At 38.9% G+C, this 17,146-nt stretch overlaps 1 protein-coding gene across 6 annotated transcripts in view; it reads right to left on the reverse strand.

The window, feature by feature from the left end:
• Positions 1-4,273: 4,273 nt before the first annotated feature.
• The window catches only part of GKAP1 (G kinase anchoring protein 1), a 2,226,639-nt gene continuing 2,213,766 nt past the window's right edge, over positions 4,274-17,146 (reverse strand). For all 6 annotated transcript variants that reach the window (XM_044083704.1, XM_044083701.1, XM_044083700.1 and 3 more), the window contains one exon: positions 4,274-4,930. In XM_044083704.1, coding sequence (XP_043939639.1) covers positions 4,889-4,930 — 42 coding nt within the window. In that variant the 3' untranslated portion in view covers positions 4,274-4,888. The remainder of the gene's footprint in view (positions 4,931-17,146) is intronic.

A 17,146-nucleotide genomic window follows, 5' to 3' on the forward strand; every position in this document is an offset into this window, starting at 1 on the left:
ATTGCAAAGTATGTTTACCAACTTCTTCAGCAGAATGTATTAAATCCTGTAATTCTTTATTTTCAGCACAGTCAGGAATCAACATAATTTTCTGTTTAAGTAATCCCATAATATGCTGCTGACACTTTAACATATGAAACTGGCAGTTTAAGGCCCTAATGGCCCTAAAAGTAGAAGAAGTGTATACCTTCTTAACCCATCTGTCCAAGGCCCTGGAATCTCTATCAGAGGGTATACGGTTTTTGGCAGTAGTAGCCTTAATGCCTTTAGGTCCTTGGGAAATGGTCTCTGGGTCAGCAGTGGGATTGTTGAAGAGGAACTTGTGAGAGTCAGGTACTCTGTAATACCTGTCAGGTTTCCTGGGAGCTGGAGGTAAAGTGTCTGGGGCCACGCTAGATTCCAAGAAGGCATCATCTACAATGTCCAGGACAGGAAGGATAGCTAAAGGTCTGTGTTGAGGGAGGAGTAAGAATTCCCTAAGCCTCTTTTTGGAGTCAGAGTAATCCTGGCTTTCCCAGCGGAAATACTCCCAAAGAGTGTGCAAGGTTTCACCAAAACAGGAAATGCTCCCAAAGAGTGTGCAAGGTTTCACCAAAAGAAAAATCTTTTAGAGGGGAAGCAATGGAATGGAGTCCTCTGCATCAGAATCCTCACAGGTAGATAAGGGCAAATCCTGGTAATCAGAAGAAACAGACATTTCAGAATCCTGATCAGAAGAATCAGAAGGAAAATCACTTCTAGGTTTCTTAGAGGGAGAAGGCTGGCTTCCCCTAATTAAAGTACTAAGGTCTTCAGCCATTCTTATCATTTGTTTTTTAGGCATATGGGCCTAACCATGCAGTTCGGACGTCGGTTTTCTAGGCGTGGGTTGAGTTTTAGGCCTTGAAGAAGAACATGGCATCGGTTTGAAATGCAAGTCAGTAGGCCTGAATACACCCTCAGAAGCCGGTGCCTGCACAGCGGCTCCGGACCCATCCAAGGTAGGGACATCCACAGGTTCCATGGTCGAAAAAGCATCTTGTGGCATACCGGACTCCGAATGGGTCTCAGTTAGAGGCCTGCGAATCTGAAGTAGTGGGTATCAAGGGCTGCGAAAGTGCCTCACTGAGTACCGGTGAACTGGTGACTAGCTTAATGGAAACGTCGTCGGCAGCTTTGGACCTATGTGGTCTGTCTCTATCTTTATCTTTACTTTTTTTGGAATGTCGGTAGTTGGATGGCTTACCGAAGCCATTTCTGGATAGTTAAACTGAGTACCAAAATAATTTGCTGCAAAAATAAACCAACAACGAATAGTTCGGGGGTTGAATAAGGCACAAAACTGACAGCGAAGGACGCTGTGGTCTGGGCCTAAGCAAGGAATGCAGTACGAATGAAAATCTTTATGAGGTATTTGCTTTCCACAAGTAATACAATTGTTAACTTTTACTGACATTGGTTTAGAGCAAGAAAAAGTATCCCCAATGGGGTACTTAGCTTTTTTGAAGACTTCGGTTCTGAAACTCAAAAATGAAAATTTCAGGAGTCGGCCGACCGGCACTTCTGAAATGCTTCTGCTTTGGGCACAGTGCTGCAAGAAAGACTGATGTAATGGCGTCGGCTGCATGTTTTATACCCCTGACAAACTGACGTCATGGAAGAAGGGACAGCATCCGACGCAGGGATCCAAGACTTTGATATTCAGGCTGGCTGAGGGCTACCTACAGGCAGATAACCCAACTGTAATGACTGCAACAGTGAAATACGAAGAACATCAATGTACTGAAACTTATTTATCTCAAACTCACATGTGCATGCAAGCACACACACACACACACACACACACACACACACACACACACACACACAATACTGCCTATGGCAAGCCCATTCAGTAATCATTTAATTATGATTAAGTGACTATAGTGAGCAGTTGCATTCACACATGTATACATCACCTTCCCAAAATAACAATTTTCATACTTGGTACACCTCTAATGCCCTAACAGTGACTACATAAAATAATCTTGCCACAGTAATGTTTCTTAGCTTGTTTTGAGCAAACACTAAGACATGCACTGCTCCTGAGAAGTCACAGTGGTGATCAACTGCACACAGTCTCCTTATCACCAAAAAAATAACTACACGCTGATATTTAACTGAGATTGTTATCTCAACCTATTGACAGAGGCATTTTGTTTCTCAGTAAACATACCTTCATTCCTACATGGCATTTTCTGAAACACCTGGATCATTGCTGTGGGTAATGTATACTGTTAGCAATGCCCAAAATTTTATAATTTAATTTAGTAGGTGTGCTACTGGTATTTTGTTTTTATTTTGTTTAACTAAAAGGAGAAAAACATCCCAACTCTGGAAGCATGTATTGTCTTTTTCAAGATCACTGCCAAATTTGTCTCTGAATGGACTAAGAACTGTTATAATCTGTTTCTATACATATGATGTTAATGCTTATGGAGTAAACTAAAAGATCAAGACCTATTAATATTGAATAAGGAAAAAAGAGACAGCATCCTAATGGCATGTATGATGTTTCGGTTCATTTTGGGGTTAGTTTTAGTTTTTCAATAATACAATTTGAATAAAAAAATCTTTTAACCTTAGACTGTTCCAAGGGTGGGAACGGACTTTTTGAAATCATAGTTTATGACTGTAAATTACAAAAAGAGAAAAATTAAATATCTTGGAACCAAGATATACCACACACAGTAGTTAAGGGTTTAAGAAAATAATGACTGCAAAGTCCCCCTCTACCCAGTACTGAGTTACTATACATGATACAGTTAATCACAGTTTTTAAGCAGGCTACATATACTTATTTGAAAAGGCAATGTGACCTTACAACAGTATTAAATGACAGAGGAAATGTGCTACTCTAAGTGGATATGCTGAAAAAAAGATAAAAAAGCTTGGCAGTCAGAGAACCTTAGCCCATGAAAACAGCTGGATGTTAACGGACTGTGTGGCACAAAAGGATGGAGCCCTGACTGTGGTCCTTCTGACCAGAGTTCGGCTACATGCCTAAACACTGAAGGAATCAGGCAGGGAGAATGGGGAATGAAAGGATTATGTTAACTTGCTTATCGGGGGAGGAGAGAGAACCCTAGGCCCTTTGCAATGGCATCAACTAGTGGAAGCAGGGTGGTAGCTGACACAAGAACTGGCAAGGTCTTATGCCTGAAAAGGAGCATGCTGCACTAAAGAGGGGTTTCAGTGAGTGGAAGTGTGCACATAGCCCAGAACTGAAGGCTCTGCCTAAGCAGGGTACTCACTGGCTACTGTACGGATGGTTAGGGGAAAAACACTCCAAACAGCACTGGATCGTGGCTGCACAGCCCCATCATGCCCCTGTTGCCTGCTTTTGTAGGTGGAATGGGGGGAAACTAAAGGGTTCAGTGCAGAATGTCAGGCTTGGGGATGGCAGAAAAGGCTAAGAGCAAGAACCAAGCCCGACAATGATATTCCAAAACCCTCACATGCTATCCAGGTGATCTATTTGGGTCTATATTAGAATATCGAATATCTAACAGTCTGAATCACTAAAGGTCGACCTTTAGTGATCGAACAGTTAAAACATCGAATGCTCACAAAAAAAAATAAAAACAACAAAAAAAAAACTAAACGGTGTAGGGCACCCCCACACCCCCCGCTACTTAAATATACCAACTCCGAGACCACACTACATTGAAGTAAATGGAAAATCTCCCCTTACGGAGATTTCCGTTTACTTGTTTGATGTTCTGCAGTTTCGCTATTCTCATGTCAACAATGTCAAGATTCTACATTGCCGGCTTTTGAAAATTTAATATAGACCCGATCTATTTATCAGGATGGCAGGCACTAACATGGTCAACACAAAAAAAAAAAAAAAAAAAGTAAAGTACAGTTAAAAAGTGACAGTTACAGAATGCCACAATATCAAAATGTATTAATTGCCTACCAGTTCATTTTGGCCACAATGGCTATGTAACAAAAATAAATTATAAGCAAGAAAAAAAGAATAAATAATAGTGTTAGTTAATATTTATAAAACTGACAACACACAGATTCAAGAATTAAACTGAGAAGTGCAGACACAACAAAATTAGGGGAGTGCTAAGAATATGTAATTAAGGGAAGACCATGTTTACTTACAACAAAAAGTGTAAGTAGAAAAACTCTACCTAGTTTTAAAATGTTTTATGTACTAGAAAGGCAGATCTGTATAAAAAACACTGCTGCAAAAGCATCATAATCCTCAGTGATTTCTGTTAACATTTAAAGTACACTGGTGTATTTCTGCTCTATTTCAATGTTTTAATTTAGTACAGTTATACAACATCAGCTAATGTTCAGCTACGTTTTTGCACTGCCTTCTTACAAAGTTTGAAGTTTTGGTACAAAGATATCAGCAGATTTTTTTTTGACACAGCAAGAAAATTTAGCAAGCAAGACTAATAAACATGTTGACAATACAAAACTAGAAACAAAATGATCATCTTACTTTGTTTTTAAGTGTGCATGTCAAACTTAATCAAAGGGGAAAGTCAATCAACAATTTAAGGTTCTAAACTCCTTCAGTATAAAAAGCTATAGCAAGAAAAATAATAAATTAAGTTTTACTTCTATGAGAAACAGGATGTAGTGCCATTTTTCAACAAAATGTTCATATTGCATTCAACTGTGTTGCCTTAATCATCCGTACAACACAATTTTCACTTGAAAAATTCAAATGGCATATTTTTTTGTGTTAAAACACAGAGTATTATATAATCAAAATTTCTGTTTTGAAAAATCTGCATAGTTTTACAGTAGAAATATTCCAGAAATATTATGCATTTAATAATTTCAGCATCCTGAAAAATGAAACATTTTTCTGCTACACACTTGATGATTTTCAATATGCGCATCAGTGTTCTGCTTCAGAAGTCTTTCTTCCTCTTTTACTTGCCTGTAGAAAAAAATATAACAACATTTTCAAACCACAAATTGTGAACATTTCATTATTAATTTCCTAATTACTACGGACCGATAACTGCTTGTGAGAGGTGCAAATATTTGAGCTATGTAAGCCACACTCTCACAAAAAGACTATGAGAAATGCACTAACACACCACATGCTATGACCCAACCCTGGCACATTATATAATGTCATATGCTGATACTGTATAGAAATCATTATGTAAGCCTCCTAGACCTGTAAGGATTAAGTGTCAGTAAAAATCAAAATCAAACAATGCATCGAGTAGTAGCTCACCTTTAACAGAGAGTCACAGTGAGTAAAGGGCCTCTGTTCCAGTACACCAGAGCACTGCACAAAATAATGTTTTAGTGACTGGTGACTCTACAGTGAGACATTCACAATGCCAACTGTCTAGGCTGGGCAAAGACACGGTAGCAGTGAGCTGTCTTTCAGGTTGCCAGGATCTTGAATGTTTCAAGGGCCCTTAGGTTCATAGGTGTTTACTTCGCTAACGACCAAAAGGGCCTTTTTAAGCCTAGCCATGCCCCCGAAATCTCTGACGAGTTCTAGCATGGACACCTGCACCCGACAAATATAACTACTGCATGGTAGTTGTACCTGTGGGGGTGAATAACTTGAAGCAAAAACCCTGAGAGAGAAGCAGAGAGACATATCTAAGTACTCTGTACATGCATGTTAAAAAGGCAGATGAGACCCTGACACTGAGTGGAATCCTCTCTTCTTCGTGAATGATGCCCAAGTACAAAGAAAAGATGACTGGCCTCAGCAATTGACTAAATAACTGGCATCATTTCAGGGGGTTCTAGTATGTGTCAGCTTGGAACAAGATTTATTTTACTTATTTAAATTACATTTATTTACTGGGATAATTCGTCTGGACAGTGCCCCTTTCCATCAGAGGCTAGGGGAGAAAACATCCACAAATAGACATAGAAGGAGCAAAGATTAAAAGCTTCACACATTAATAATACAAACAAAGGAAAAAAGGCTAGATACATAACTGTTACACACACAGCAATCACATTAAGGTACAACACTGTATGGTTTTTGGTTAATGTCTGGAGATTAGCTACACAAGTGACAAAAATTCATATGGTATGTAGGGCAGAGCAATTAGGACAAGACAGTTGTACTGAGAAGTTGTAAGCTACTAATGGTCTTTGTCAGAGAGTAGCAAAAGAAAGAATAAGGGGGAGGGAAGATGCAGGGCTGCGTAATGGTGGACTGAGGATGTTGAAGAGTAGGGGAGAGAGATGAGAAATTAATAGGGAAAGCTAGTGCTGAGGGAAGATCTAAGAGAAGGAGAAAGGGAACAGGTAATAAAAGGAAAAAGAAAAGCAAAATTATGAGCTGTACTTATCCTGGGGTAGAGCATGAGCAGGAGTAAGTATCCACCAAGGGAAAGCTTTAGGTGCTGTTTAAAAGATTTGAGATTATTATTAACTTTTAAGTGGAATGAATTGTTGGCTTTAGTTACCTGTAACAGGTACTTATCACATGAGTTCAAAGTTCTGTTTGGTGCATACTGACGGAGTACACTGCACAAGCTTGGGCACTTTTCAGGATTATTGAGGGAGTGAGTGACAAGACAGTTGGGAGATAACTATGCTATGGGGGAGTTCTGTCCAGTTTAGCTGCTTTAGGGCTAAGCTGTTTTGGGTTCTATGCAGAAGGTTACGTTGTAAACATTGCTTATTGTAGCATTGCTCTAGAAGATGAGATCAGGTTAAAGGCAAGTTGATAAGTAGGGGAAATCCATATAAGAATGTTGGGAGGAGGTATGCATTATCAATGCAGATTCTTGCACAATCAGGTTTGGCTCAACTCTGCAAAGTGTGTGCCAAGTTTTTGTTGATTTTTTTACAATATCTTTTATGCAGAGATAAAATTTGATATTTTCATCAATACCAACACATAGAAGTTTGGTATGAGATACTCGCTTGAATTTGGTGTTATTGGAAGATGTTAGCGTAAAGAGGGGGTTCTTTTTCATTGTACAGCTTAGGTGTGAATAAAAGTAGCTTTTTTTTAGGATTTGGCAGGAGTCTGGCTTTATGGAGTCATGTTTCCACAGAGAGAAGGGAGTCTTGGGTATACTGGTGCAATTTTTCCACAGACTGGGATGCACAATTATAGTCGTTGGTGTACTGAAAGACAGAAGCAGGTTTACTAGCTTTATATAGATTGTTAATGAAAGTATTGAATGGTAGTGGACCTAGGCTGGAATCCTGAGGTACTTCTACTGACACAGGAAGAAAGTAGGAGAAATTATTTTCCCACTTCACGTCTTGTTGTCTATCAGCCAAATAACTGTAGAGCCAGGAGACACAGTCAGAGCGTAGCTCTAAGGATTGGAGTCTGTTAAGCAGTTTACAGTGTAATACTGTATCAATCACCTTTGAAAAGTCAAAGAATACTGCAGAGACTGAATGTCCATCATTCTTATGTAAACTGATGGTAGTACAGAAGCTAAGGAAGGCTGAGGTGGTGCTATGGTGTGGGCAAAAAACATGCTGGGTTGGGGACAGATGATTATTGTCAAGTATTTAGGTAGATACTGTTGAATATACTTTTCTGCCATTTTATACACTTTTCTACCATTCTGGGTAAGGGGAAGAGGATGGTTTTGTGATGGTAGTGAAGTATATTGATTTATTTCCTTTGTGGATTATTATTTTGTAGGTTGGTACAGAAGTATCTTTTGCCAACTTTAATCCTACTTTGGCCTGGTTCTGGAGCTATCTAATACATATTGACTTTATTAAGAATGTTTTTTTGTTTCCAGGTAATACAAACTTCATCTCTTCCTTTAAAACCGTTCAAAAAAGCTCACTCTGGATATAAAACACAAACCACTTTTTATTTTCCACAACTTATGTAAGTGCTTTCGTCCCAAATTCAATTTTTACAGGAACTTCATCAGACAAACCAAGAAATCACAGTCACATCTATAAATACTCCTAAAACGTAACATCACTTCCTGTAACATTTAAAGTGATAGTTTTAGGAGTATTTACAGATGTGACTGTGATTTCTTGGTTTGTCTGAAGGAAGTTCCTGTAAAAATTTAATTTGGGACGAAAGCGCTTACATACACTGTGGAAAATAAAAGTGGTTTGTTTTTTATATCTGGAGTGAGCTTGTTTAGATGTTTTTTCGTGGTTTGGACTGTATTTCCTGGTTTATTATTTTTTATCTCTTCCTTTCATTAGCTGCTGTGTTTCTCTAGTTAACCAAGGTAGTGGGTTAAATTTGACTTGTTTGTTCTTAAGTAGGGAAAATTTGTTGAGTGCATTCAGAAATATGGCATGAAATAGTGTTACAGCTTTATTCACTTAGGAAGTTTTTAGTATTTCCCAGTTGACTGATTTTAGTGTAGCATTAAAAGCATCTACACCAAAGTTGGTTAAATTATGAGAGAGGTTCTAGTAAAGCTTGGGCTACTGTTACCTCTTAGATCAAAAGTAGGAAGGCAGTCTCTCAAGTTGTTAGGGAGGAGATCTAGTAGAAATTATTTTACTTGGGGTGTTGGTCAGGATCCAATCCAGTGTACTTTGTCTACTAGTATTTTTGTTATATCTAGTTGGGGTACATATTAGTTGACTAAAGCCATATAGGCTAATACTGTTGATGGAGGGATCTTTTTGTATAGTTAGACAACCAATATTGAAATCATTTAGAACTGAGAGCTTCCTGGGGACACCGGTACAGACCCATGACAGGTGTTATTCAGCAGCATCACTGCCATTACCCAGGGAATGTAAAATGAAAGTTATTTACTCAATATGAAGATAGATCTGTGTTGTGTGTTTCCTTCTTTCCTCAACATATGGGTTTTCGGATCAGAGTTGGATCTGACTTCAGCCACTTTTAAGCTTTGGATCCGGTGCTCAGGCTCCTCCCCTTACCCATAATTCCTCCATGTTGACCCAGCTACCTCAGATCAAATTTGCCTACAAGAAAAAAGGCAAGCATACAGTGTCTAAAACAGAAGAAAAAAAACAGCTAAGATACATGATCTTGATAAGGGAAAAAACCTCCAGGAACCAAGGCTAAGTCAGCCAGACCAGTCCAGGAGTTAAAAAGCCAAACACCATAAAATACATGGAGGGGGAAAGAGAGTGGGAAGTTGAAGAAGGGTGACTATAGACAACACAGACCTATCGTTATAGTGAGCACACAGCTTTCATATCTGATGTTGTCTTTTCCATCTGTTCCTCAATGTAAGGGACACAGTCCCCAGCTACTGTAACATCTGGGTAGTCTTACAGAAAGACAGATGCTAGAAAACCAGATATAGTGGTCTATGAAAAGAAGACAAAAGTAGCATTGGTCATTGAAATCACCATACCCAGTGACTACAGTGGCTTGCGTACACAGAGCCACAGTGTCATAAAATATCAGGATTTGCAGGCAGAAATGAGAGCAATGTGGAAGAAAGATACCCATACAGTTCAAATAGTAGTAGGAGCAACAGGTCTATAAAAAAGAATTTACAATCATATTTAGATACGTTACCAATACATGTAACCCCGTACGAATTGCAGGAGTCATTACCGGGCACATCGCAGGTGCTGCGAAAAGCACTTCTGGTTGACATCAAATATTGAAACAATACTAATTTCATGAACTTTAATCGTACTTTGACTTAGGAATAGGGTCCACTCCTGTCATGGTATTAGAAACCCAAAAGTCTTGGAGAAATTAAAAAAAGGATATTCTGGAGAGCAGCCAGACAAAAAGAGGGTCTTAATCTCGACTGTATATCCAATTTATAATGTGAAATGAAGTGGACCTTGGACCAGGTAGCTGCTCCACATATATCAGGAGGTACTCAGGATAAGAAGGGCTGTTGATGAGGCTACAGATCTAGCAGAATGGGCTTTTGGGGGTGCAGGCTGTGATAAACCCCTTTCTTTCTAAACACAGGATATACATTCAGACAGCCAATGGAAGACAATGACTTTGGATAACCCCTTTCCCATCTTGACAAGAGAGAGTAAGAGACAAACATCTGATCAGTATTCCTGAAGGCTTTTGTCCAATGTAAATAGGATTGTAACTGACAATGAACATCCAATAGTTGCAATGTATATACAATTTCAGAAAAACACAGGAAGACTTATGGACTGGCTGATAGATGATTCAGAAGCCACCTCTGGAAGAAAAGAATGGTTGGTTTTCAAGCACATCTTTGTGAAAAACCTTCTAGGGAGGTTTTACAGACAAGGTATGGAGCTCAGAAATTCTCCTAGCAGGATTAACAGCAGCTAAGAACTTTGTTTTCCAAGATAAACATTTTAAATCAGTTTTGGCAGCAGGTTCAAATGGAGGGCTAATTCAGGCTTGCGGTAACATTTTGATATCCCGGGGAGGAACTTGGTCTCTAAGTGGGGGACAAAAATTTCCTGTGGAGAAAGGCTTTAAATAGTCTTAAGGATGAGTGATTCTCACCAATGTCAAAAGAAGATATAGCTGCTAAATTTATTTTGATAGTGGAATAGCTGTCTCCATTCTGAAAATGACTGGCAAGAAATTCCAAGACATCTGGAAAAGGAGATGAAAAATTTTCAAGATCGTTTTCAACTGCCCAGAATGAGAACCTTTTCCATTTACTTTTGTAAATCTTATGTGCAGAAGGTTTCTGGAAAGAAGTCAACATATGAACAACCAAGGCTGAAAACCTGGGCTGTCTATATGTCAGTGTAATTGCAGAAACCATATTGTCAGCTTCAGCAATTGCATGTCCAGGTGAGGCGACTTCGATGGGTGAGACAGTAGATCTGGAGCTGAGCCCAGCACCCAGTAAGAGTGTACAAAACAGGTTCATAGGAAGTTAATAGGCTAGCGGCCCTAATTACAGGCCTAGCCATGTTAATCCAAAGTTACCACAATTGTCCTTGGTTAGATGGATGTAATTCATAGACTGAGTCTAAGACAAACACAGATTAATCCTGTTCATGAGGGACATGGGGGTGCCCCCGGGGTGAATTTGCCGTCTCCCTTCCATTTGGTTCAGGTTGTGCTTGAATAGGGTCAGTGAGGAGCTCTGCTTCATGTGAATTGGAAGTTTATTCCAGAGTATCAGCAATCTCTTGGAGATATATCTGTCACTCCAGCTCGTTCTGTTAATGTCATAGACTAGGTTAAGATCCCTAGAGTCAGTGATTCTTATGCCATTTGACTTGTGGATGTGCAGCATATCAATCAGGGCAGGTCAGAGACTGCCCTGTAGGCCAGGCACAAGTCGCCTCTCAGCAGCCTATATGATAAGAGTACAGTGACAGGGCTTTAAGTTTATCCACCTAAGTCATGGTTTGTAGGCCCTGTATTTTCTTGGTGGGAAACCCCTGTGATCTCTCCAGCTGCTACAGGTGTCTGGTGAGGGAAATACAGAAGGGAGCATTGTATTCTGTTAATGGTCTGATGAGGGTCAAGTACAGTGGAGTTATAACTTTCTTAGACCTGGATGCAATGCCTTACTTATGAGATGCACAACGTAGAAGGCTTTCCTTAAAACTGTGGAAACTTGGTGATCGAAATTCCAATTGCTATCTACCAGTTTTCCCAGATCTCGTACCACTGGGTTTGAACTTGAGGGGTGGTGGTGCTGTCAATATTATAATTAGCAGGGAATTCTGCTTTGCCAAAGTGGATAATAATGCACTTTTTTGACTTAAGTTTTAGACCATGGCTTTGGCACCAGTCATTTGTCTGTGTTAGCCCCTCCTGTAATAGGTTAACATCATTGGGGGAATCAGTGATTGCACCCAATTTGCAATAATCAGTGAACTTGGTAAGCCAAAGGCCGTCTACTTTAGCCTGGACTTCTGAGAAATAGATTCCAAACAGTAAAGGGCACAGCACAGATCCTTGTGGTACACCACTGGTGACGGGTTTACTGGTAGAGGTGGAGTCATCAACTTTGGCAGTATGTGTTCTTTCAGTGAGCCAGTTAGCTACCCATCTAGTGATATAAGTGTTAAAATCCCCAGCTGGGAGAATTTCTCAACGATAACTTGGGGAATGGTGTCAAAAGCCTCGGTTAGGTCAAGACAGGCAGTATGCACTGCCTAACCTTCATCCAGGTCTTTGGTGACTTTCTTGAAGAAGTCTACTAGGTTTAATAAACATGATCTACCCTTAATAAAGCCAAACTGGGTTAAGTCTTGAGTTTGAAGATTGCCTATGTCCTTGTTGGCAAGGTCAATGATGATTCTTATCCAGTGGTGGTTGGAGTCTGCACATGTCTCTCAAGGACACCTCTTCAATCTTTCCTCTAACCAAGCAGTGGTGACCACAGACACTTCTCACTTGGGGTGGGAGGCATTACTTGGGAAAGACAGTCCAAGGTACGTGGTCACAATCAAAGGCCAGTCTACACATCCATGTAATGGAGACTAGAACTGTTCTCCTAGTGTTGTAGGTCTTTCAAGACTCTCTCCTGTCAGATGTTAAAAATAAAATGGCTCAACTCACAACTAGTCCTATTTAAGCTAACTGCCTCAGGGGATATTCATCCTATCCCAGGGCAAGTGTACCAGCCCACATCCCCTTTGGCATCACTACCCTACTCTAAACACACTAGGTGTCTGTTACTCTTCAATGTCAGCCTCAGAAGCATCGGCAACAAACTGTGTGAAGTTCATGCTTAGGTTGCACACCACTTACCAGACATAATCAAAGCTACAGAAACAAGGCTAAAACCTAAAATACATGATGAAGAAATTGTTCCAACAGGCTGCACTATCCTGAGGCTAGACAAAAAAAAAAAGCAAAAGCCTGGTGGAGTTGTTGTAATATCCAAGCAAGCAATTAACCTGTCAATACAGCCAGCTAACCCTACTGTAACTGGCAATGCAGAGATTCTCATGCCCACAATTAAAATTAATAAACACAAAATTCTAACCATAACAACTGATTTGATGTGGTCTTTTCCATCCGTCCTCAACATATGGATTCAGCCATTTTATTTTTATTTTTGGTTGAAAGTTGAGCTTATAGTTATGACTATTAAGTGGAAGGTGGGAGTTTGCAATAGAAGAGGATTTTATGGGACATGGTGAAGAGGGTAGCATTTGCTTTGAAGTTTCAGCAATTTTAGTAAGTCATAGAAGATATGTTAGGGAGTGGAAGGAAGATAAATGGGTAAGGGGAGCTAGGAGTGAGGAGATTAGTACACTTTGAAGGAGCATTTTACTAAGAGTGGACTGTACTGTAGTATAATGAGAACTGGAAAGTTGGGGTGATAGTAAATAAAAGGAACTGGGATTAGAAATGATAATCACAACTAAGGATTTTAAAATGAGTTGAGTGAGGTTAAGGGGCTAGTGGCATTAGATGTGTAGTTCAGAGGGTGGGGACAAAGGAGTTATTAGGATTTTTGAAGTTATTTTATTGGTTCAAAGACAGACTAGTATACAGTTGTTTGAGGATGGGAGTGGGACTGGGGCTAAAATAGGGGTGTGGAGTGAGCTTAAATGTAGCAAGGGCAAATGAAGGGGTTGTTATGGGTGGGAGTCAATGAACAAGAGGAGAAATACAGCACATTTTAAATGCCAGCCATTTTGGAGTTTCAGAGATTTTATACATAAAGAGACAACAGTTGCATGCACAAGATATACACAAAAAGGGGTGGGGGAATGGTTCTGAAAGAAGAGTAAACAGGTTTAAGGAGGAAAAGAGTTCTGGAATCAGGACAGTGCGAGTAATATTACTAGCCTGAACTGTGAAATTTATTTAAGTAAAAGAGACGACATTTACAATTCATATGCTAAGCAAATGCAGAATATGTTACGGTTCACTTTATCATCACCCACTAAACAAAACATCAGTTCAGCATGGTTTTAAAGTCCTTTTCTACATCAACAGCTGCAACACAAATTATCAAATTACCTTAGAGAATATGAACAATTAAATTATCAAATTAAATAATAAAATTCAGCACTAATATCAACCCCAAAAATGTTAACTCACAATTCAAAGACTAAAGCACAGCAGATGTAGTTCACAGAGATGTCTTACTTGATTTGCAAAGCCTGGTCTGCTGTCGTTCAAAGGCTTCTGTGTACTGGTAAAGCCTTTAATGTCCCGACAGTGCCTTTTTTAGCAAAGTTCAGTTAATGAACATTCCCAATGTAGCAAATGTATCAATATCAAAGTCAACAGACTTCCAAGATGGCTGCCCAGTGGTCAACAGCTTGACTACAGCTCATCCATTGTGAAAACAAAAACTAAGAAACTGCAGCCTGGGACAGTGTTAATATGAGTGAAATTCAGTTACTGGCTATTAAGTACACTGAATCAACTAGAAAAGATGACGAGAAAACACTGACTGGGAAAAATGTTCCAATTGTTCACCAAAAAGTAGTTCAAGCTCCAGCTTTGGTGCAAGACACGGCTACCAGTAATCAGAGGAAAAAATAAGTCAGATGGGCTCAGAACTGATCAAAATAAATAAAACAGTGAAGGAGTATTTCAACTAAAATAAAAGGCTGGAACAAAATGGAAGAAACTTTAAAAAAGGATATTCAGATGAGCTAATAAAACTGCAAAAAATCAGAGACTGAAATGAAGAAAAGGCTATCTGAGTATGAAACCGCTCAAGAAGAGATATTTCAACACATGCTAGAATTAGAGGACAGAGCATGTAGGGAAATATGAGCTTTTCTGCTGTATCAGATAAACTATAAGGAACACACTGCATTAGTTTTGTGAAGGCAAAAGTAAGCAACTGTACTAGTATTCCACAGCAGAAACTGTTAATTGAAAGGGCACACTGTGGGTATGCTCCAAATATGGCCACAAGAAAGCAGCCAAGACCTTTATTACCAAAGATGCAAACCTGCCAGCAGAAAGAGTTGACCCTAACAAACCTGTAGTGAAAGGGCAAACTGTTAAAGTTGGAGATGTTAGTGTTTGTGGAAAATGATTATTTACTATACACCAGGCAGAATTAATTCCAGTAATCAAGTAATGTTGAAAGGCAGGTGTGAAGTTCAAGCTGCTGTATCTAGCTGTCTTCAGAATATTTTTTTCTTAGTGGAACAAAGTCACTGCAGAACAGGCAAAGGAGGAAATGCAAAAGTCTGTCCAACAAAAAATCTGCCATCAAAGCAGAAGGGGACTCTGTTTCTTATTCTTCTAATAAGCACATGATGAGACTTTGCCAGTGAAAAAAATTCACTGTTTCAAGGGAAAATGCTTCAGACAGATAAAACCACTGGGGGTGAGCAGCAGAATCTGCAGCACCATGGAACTGAACCAAAAGCTGGTCCTGGGAGATGGAGATGAACAGGAAGAAGATCAGAAACGTGTTAATGAGTTAATAAATGTGAGACTGCAAAGTGTCAATCACATTTGTGAAATGTGGCTATATAAAAATAAGTGGAACGAGTGGACTTTTATTGACTTTGTTAAACTTGTCTGGAACTGAAAGGCAGTTGCCTTACTTCAATTTATTAATGTTTGGAGGAACTCTGAGGGAAGGGGAGGAGGAAGGGAAAAAACTAAGTTAAACATTTTTTTTCTTAACAGTATTTCTATGAAACATTCTACAATATAAACTGCATATTTTATAGTAAAGTATTTTAGTTGCTCTTGTATGTGATAAAGTTATTAAACAGTTGTCTTTTTTTCGTTCCTCATCTTTTTCTTTCTTATTTTTTAATATTAAGAAGTGTAGGCGTTATTGTGCAAAGAGAGAAGAAAAGCTACACAAAAGCATGTTTACGTAATAGGCTGTAATCTTGATTTTTTCAGGTGGGTGCAAAAGTACACAGATCATAATGTATGTAGAGTTGATAATGTTTTCTCTTACTTCTGCAGAGGTGAATGTCTGGATTAAAACCCTTAGCTTAGTCTAATAGATTTTAAGTGGAAACAAGTAAACATAGAACATAATGAAAAATTTCCTTTAGCAATAAATATTATGCTCGTCTTTCAGGCTGCAACAAAGGACTTCATTTATTAATTTATCTGTTACTTTTCCATGGAGAAAAGCTAATTATATGGCAGTAGAAGATGGAACACTGGTTTCTTCATGGCAAAAAGTTAATGATTTCTGAAAGTATGCAAGTAGTCTTCTCCTCTGGGGACGGGAAATAAAGGTTTAAAAAAAAAAAGAACAGACACCAATTAGTGTAAGTAGAAGCACAGGCAACAACATGCATATCAGCATGGATAACCTCAACTTTAAGTTAGCTAGGGCCTGTGTTAGCAGCTGTACATTTGGCACAAATGTTCCTGTTAGGAGAGTTAAACTTCATTATTTGAAAATGTACACTATGTGTGTTTGCATTAAGCAACAATGAGCATGTATTTCGGGACCTAAAAGGGAAAATATAACAAAAGAGGGTAGATTTCTGAAGGAATTTATAAAAAATTTTAGTATGAAATGCGTGAATTCAGCAGCAGAAACTTGAGAGAATCACACATTATTTCCCAAAGTACAATAAATGGGCTACACTTGATACAAATTATATTTCACAGGAACATGTAAATTTCATTGAAAACTTTGACACACATCCAATAACTATTTCAAATCATGGTATTTTGATGGAAGTTTGAAAGTTAGGAGGGAAGAAAGTGATAACAATCTGGAAGGTTTTGTTTAACAGTACTTTAAAAGAAGGGAGACATCAACATCCTGGAAAAAAAAGCCATGGTGGCCGTAATAAGCCCATCTCAATGCTAAAACATGATTATAAAGTGTTTATATCTATAATGGATTAAAGAGTGGCAAAGGTGATGCCAAAACTGATAGTTGAGGATCCGTGTGGTTTTGTGGAGAGGAGGCAAATATCTGACAACATTAATAAAACAATGAAGATTCACAGGGAAGCAGAATGTAAGTAAGCACCAATGTTATTGGTGGATTTTGATGCACAGAAAACATTCAACAGAGTAAGATGGGATTTTATGAGTATGGTAGTGGAAGCATTTGCATTTCCTGATACCAAAATAAGGTAATTAGAAGGATGTACGAGGGACTGGAGGCAAAGTGGGAGGGTTTCTCTCTGCTAAGTTGTCTGAACACAGGAACCAGGCATGGGTGTCTTCTTCCTCCTTTGTTACTTGTTATATTTAGAACCACTGGAACAGAAAATAAGGTACTTAGAAATTCAAGGATATAATTGGTATGGTGTTCAAGAAAAGCTGGCATTATTTGCATATGATGCTATT

Source organism: Protopterus annectens, chromosome 9.part0 (genome assembly GCF_019279795.1).
Source record: "Protopterus annectens isolate FY-2018-M chromosome 9.part0, PAN1.0, whole genome shotgun sequence".
NCBI lineage: Eukaryota > Metazoa > Chordata > Ceratodontiformes > Protopteridae > Protopterus > Protopterus annectens.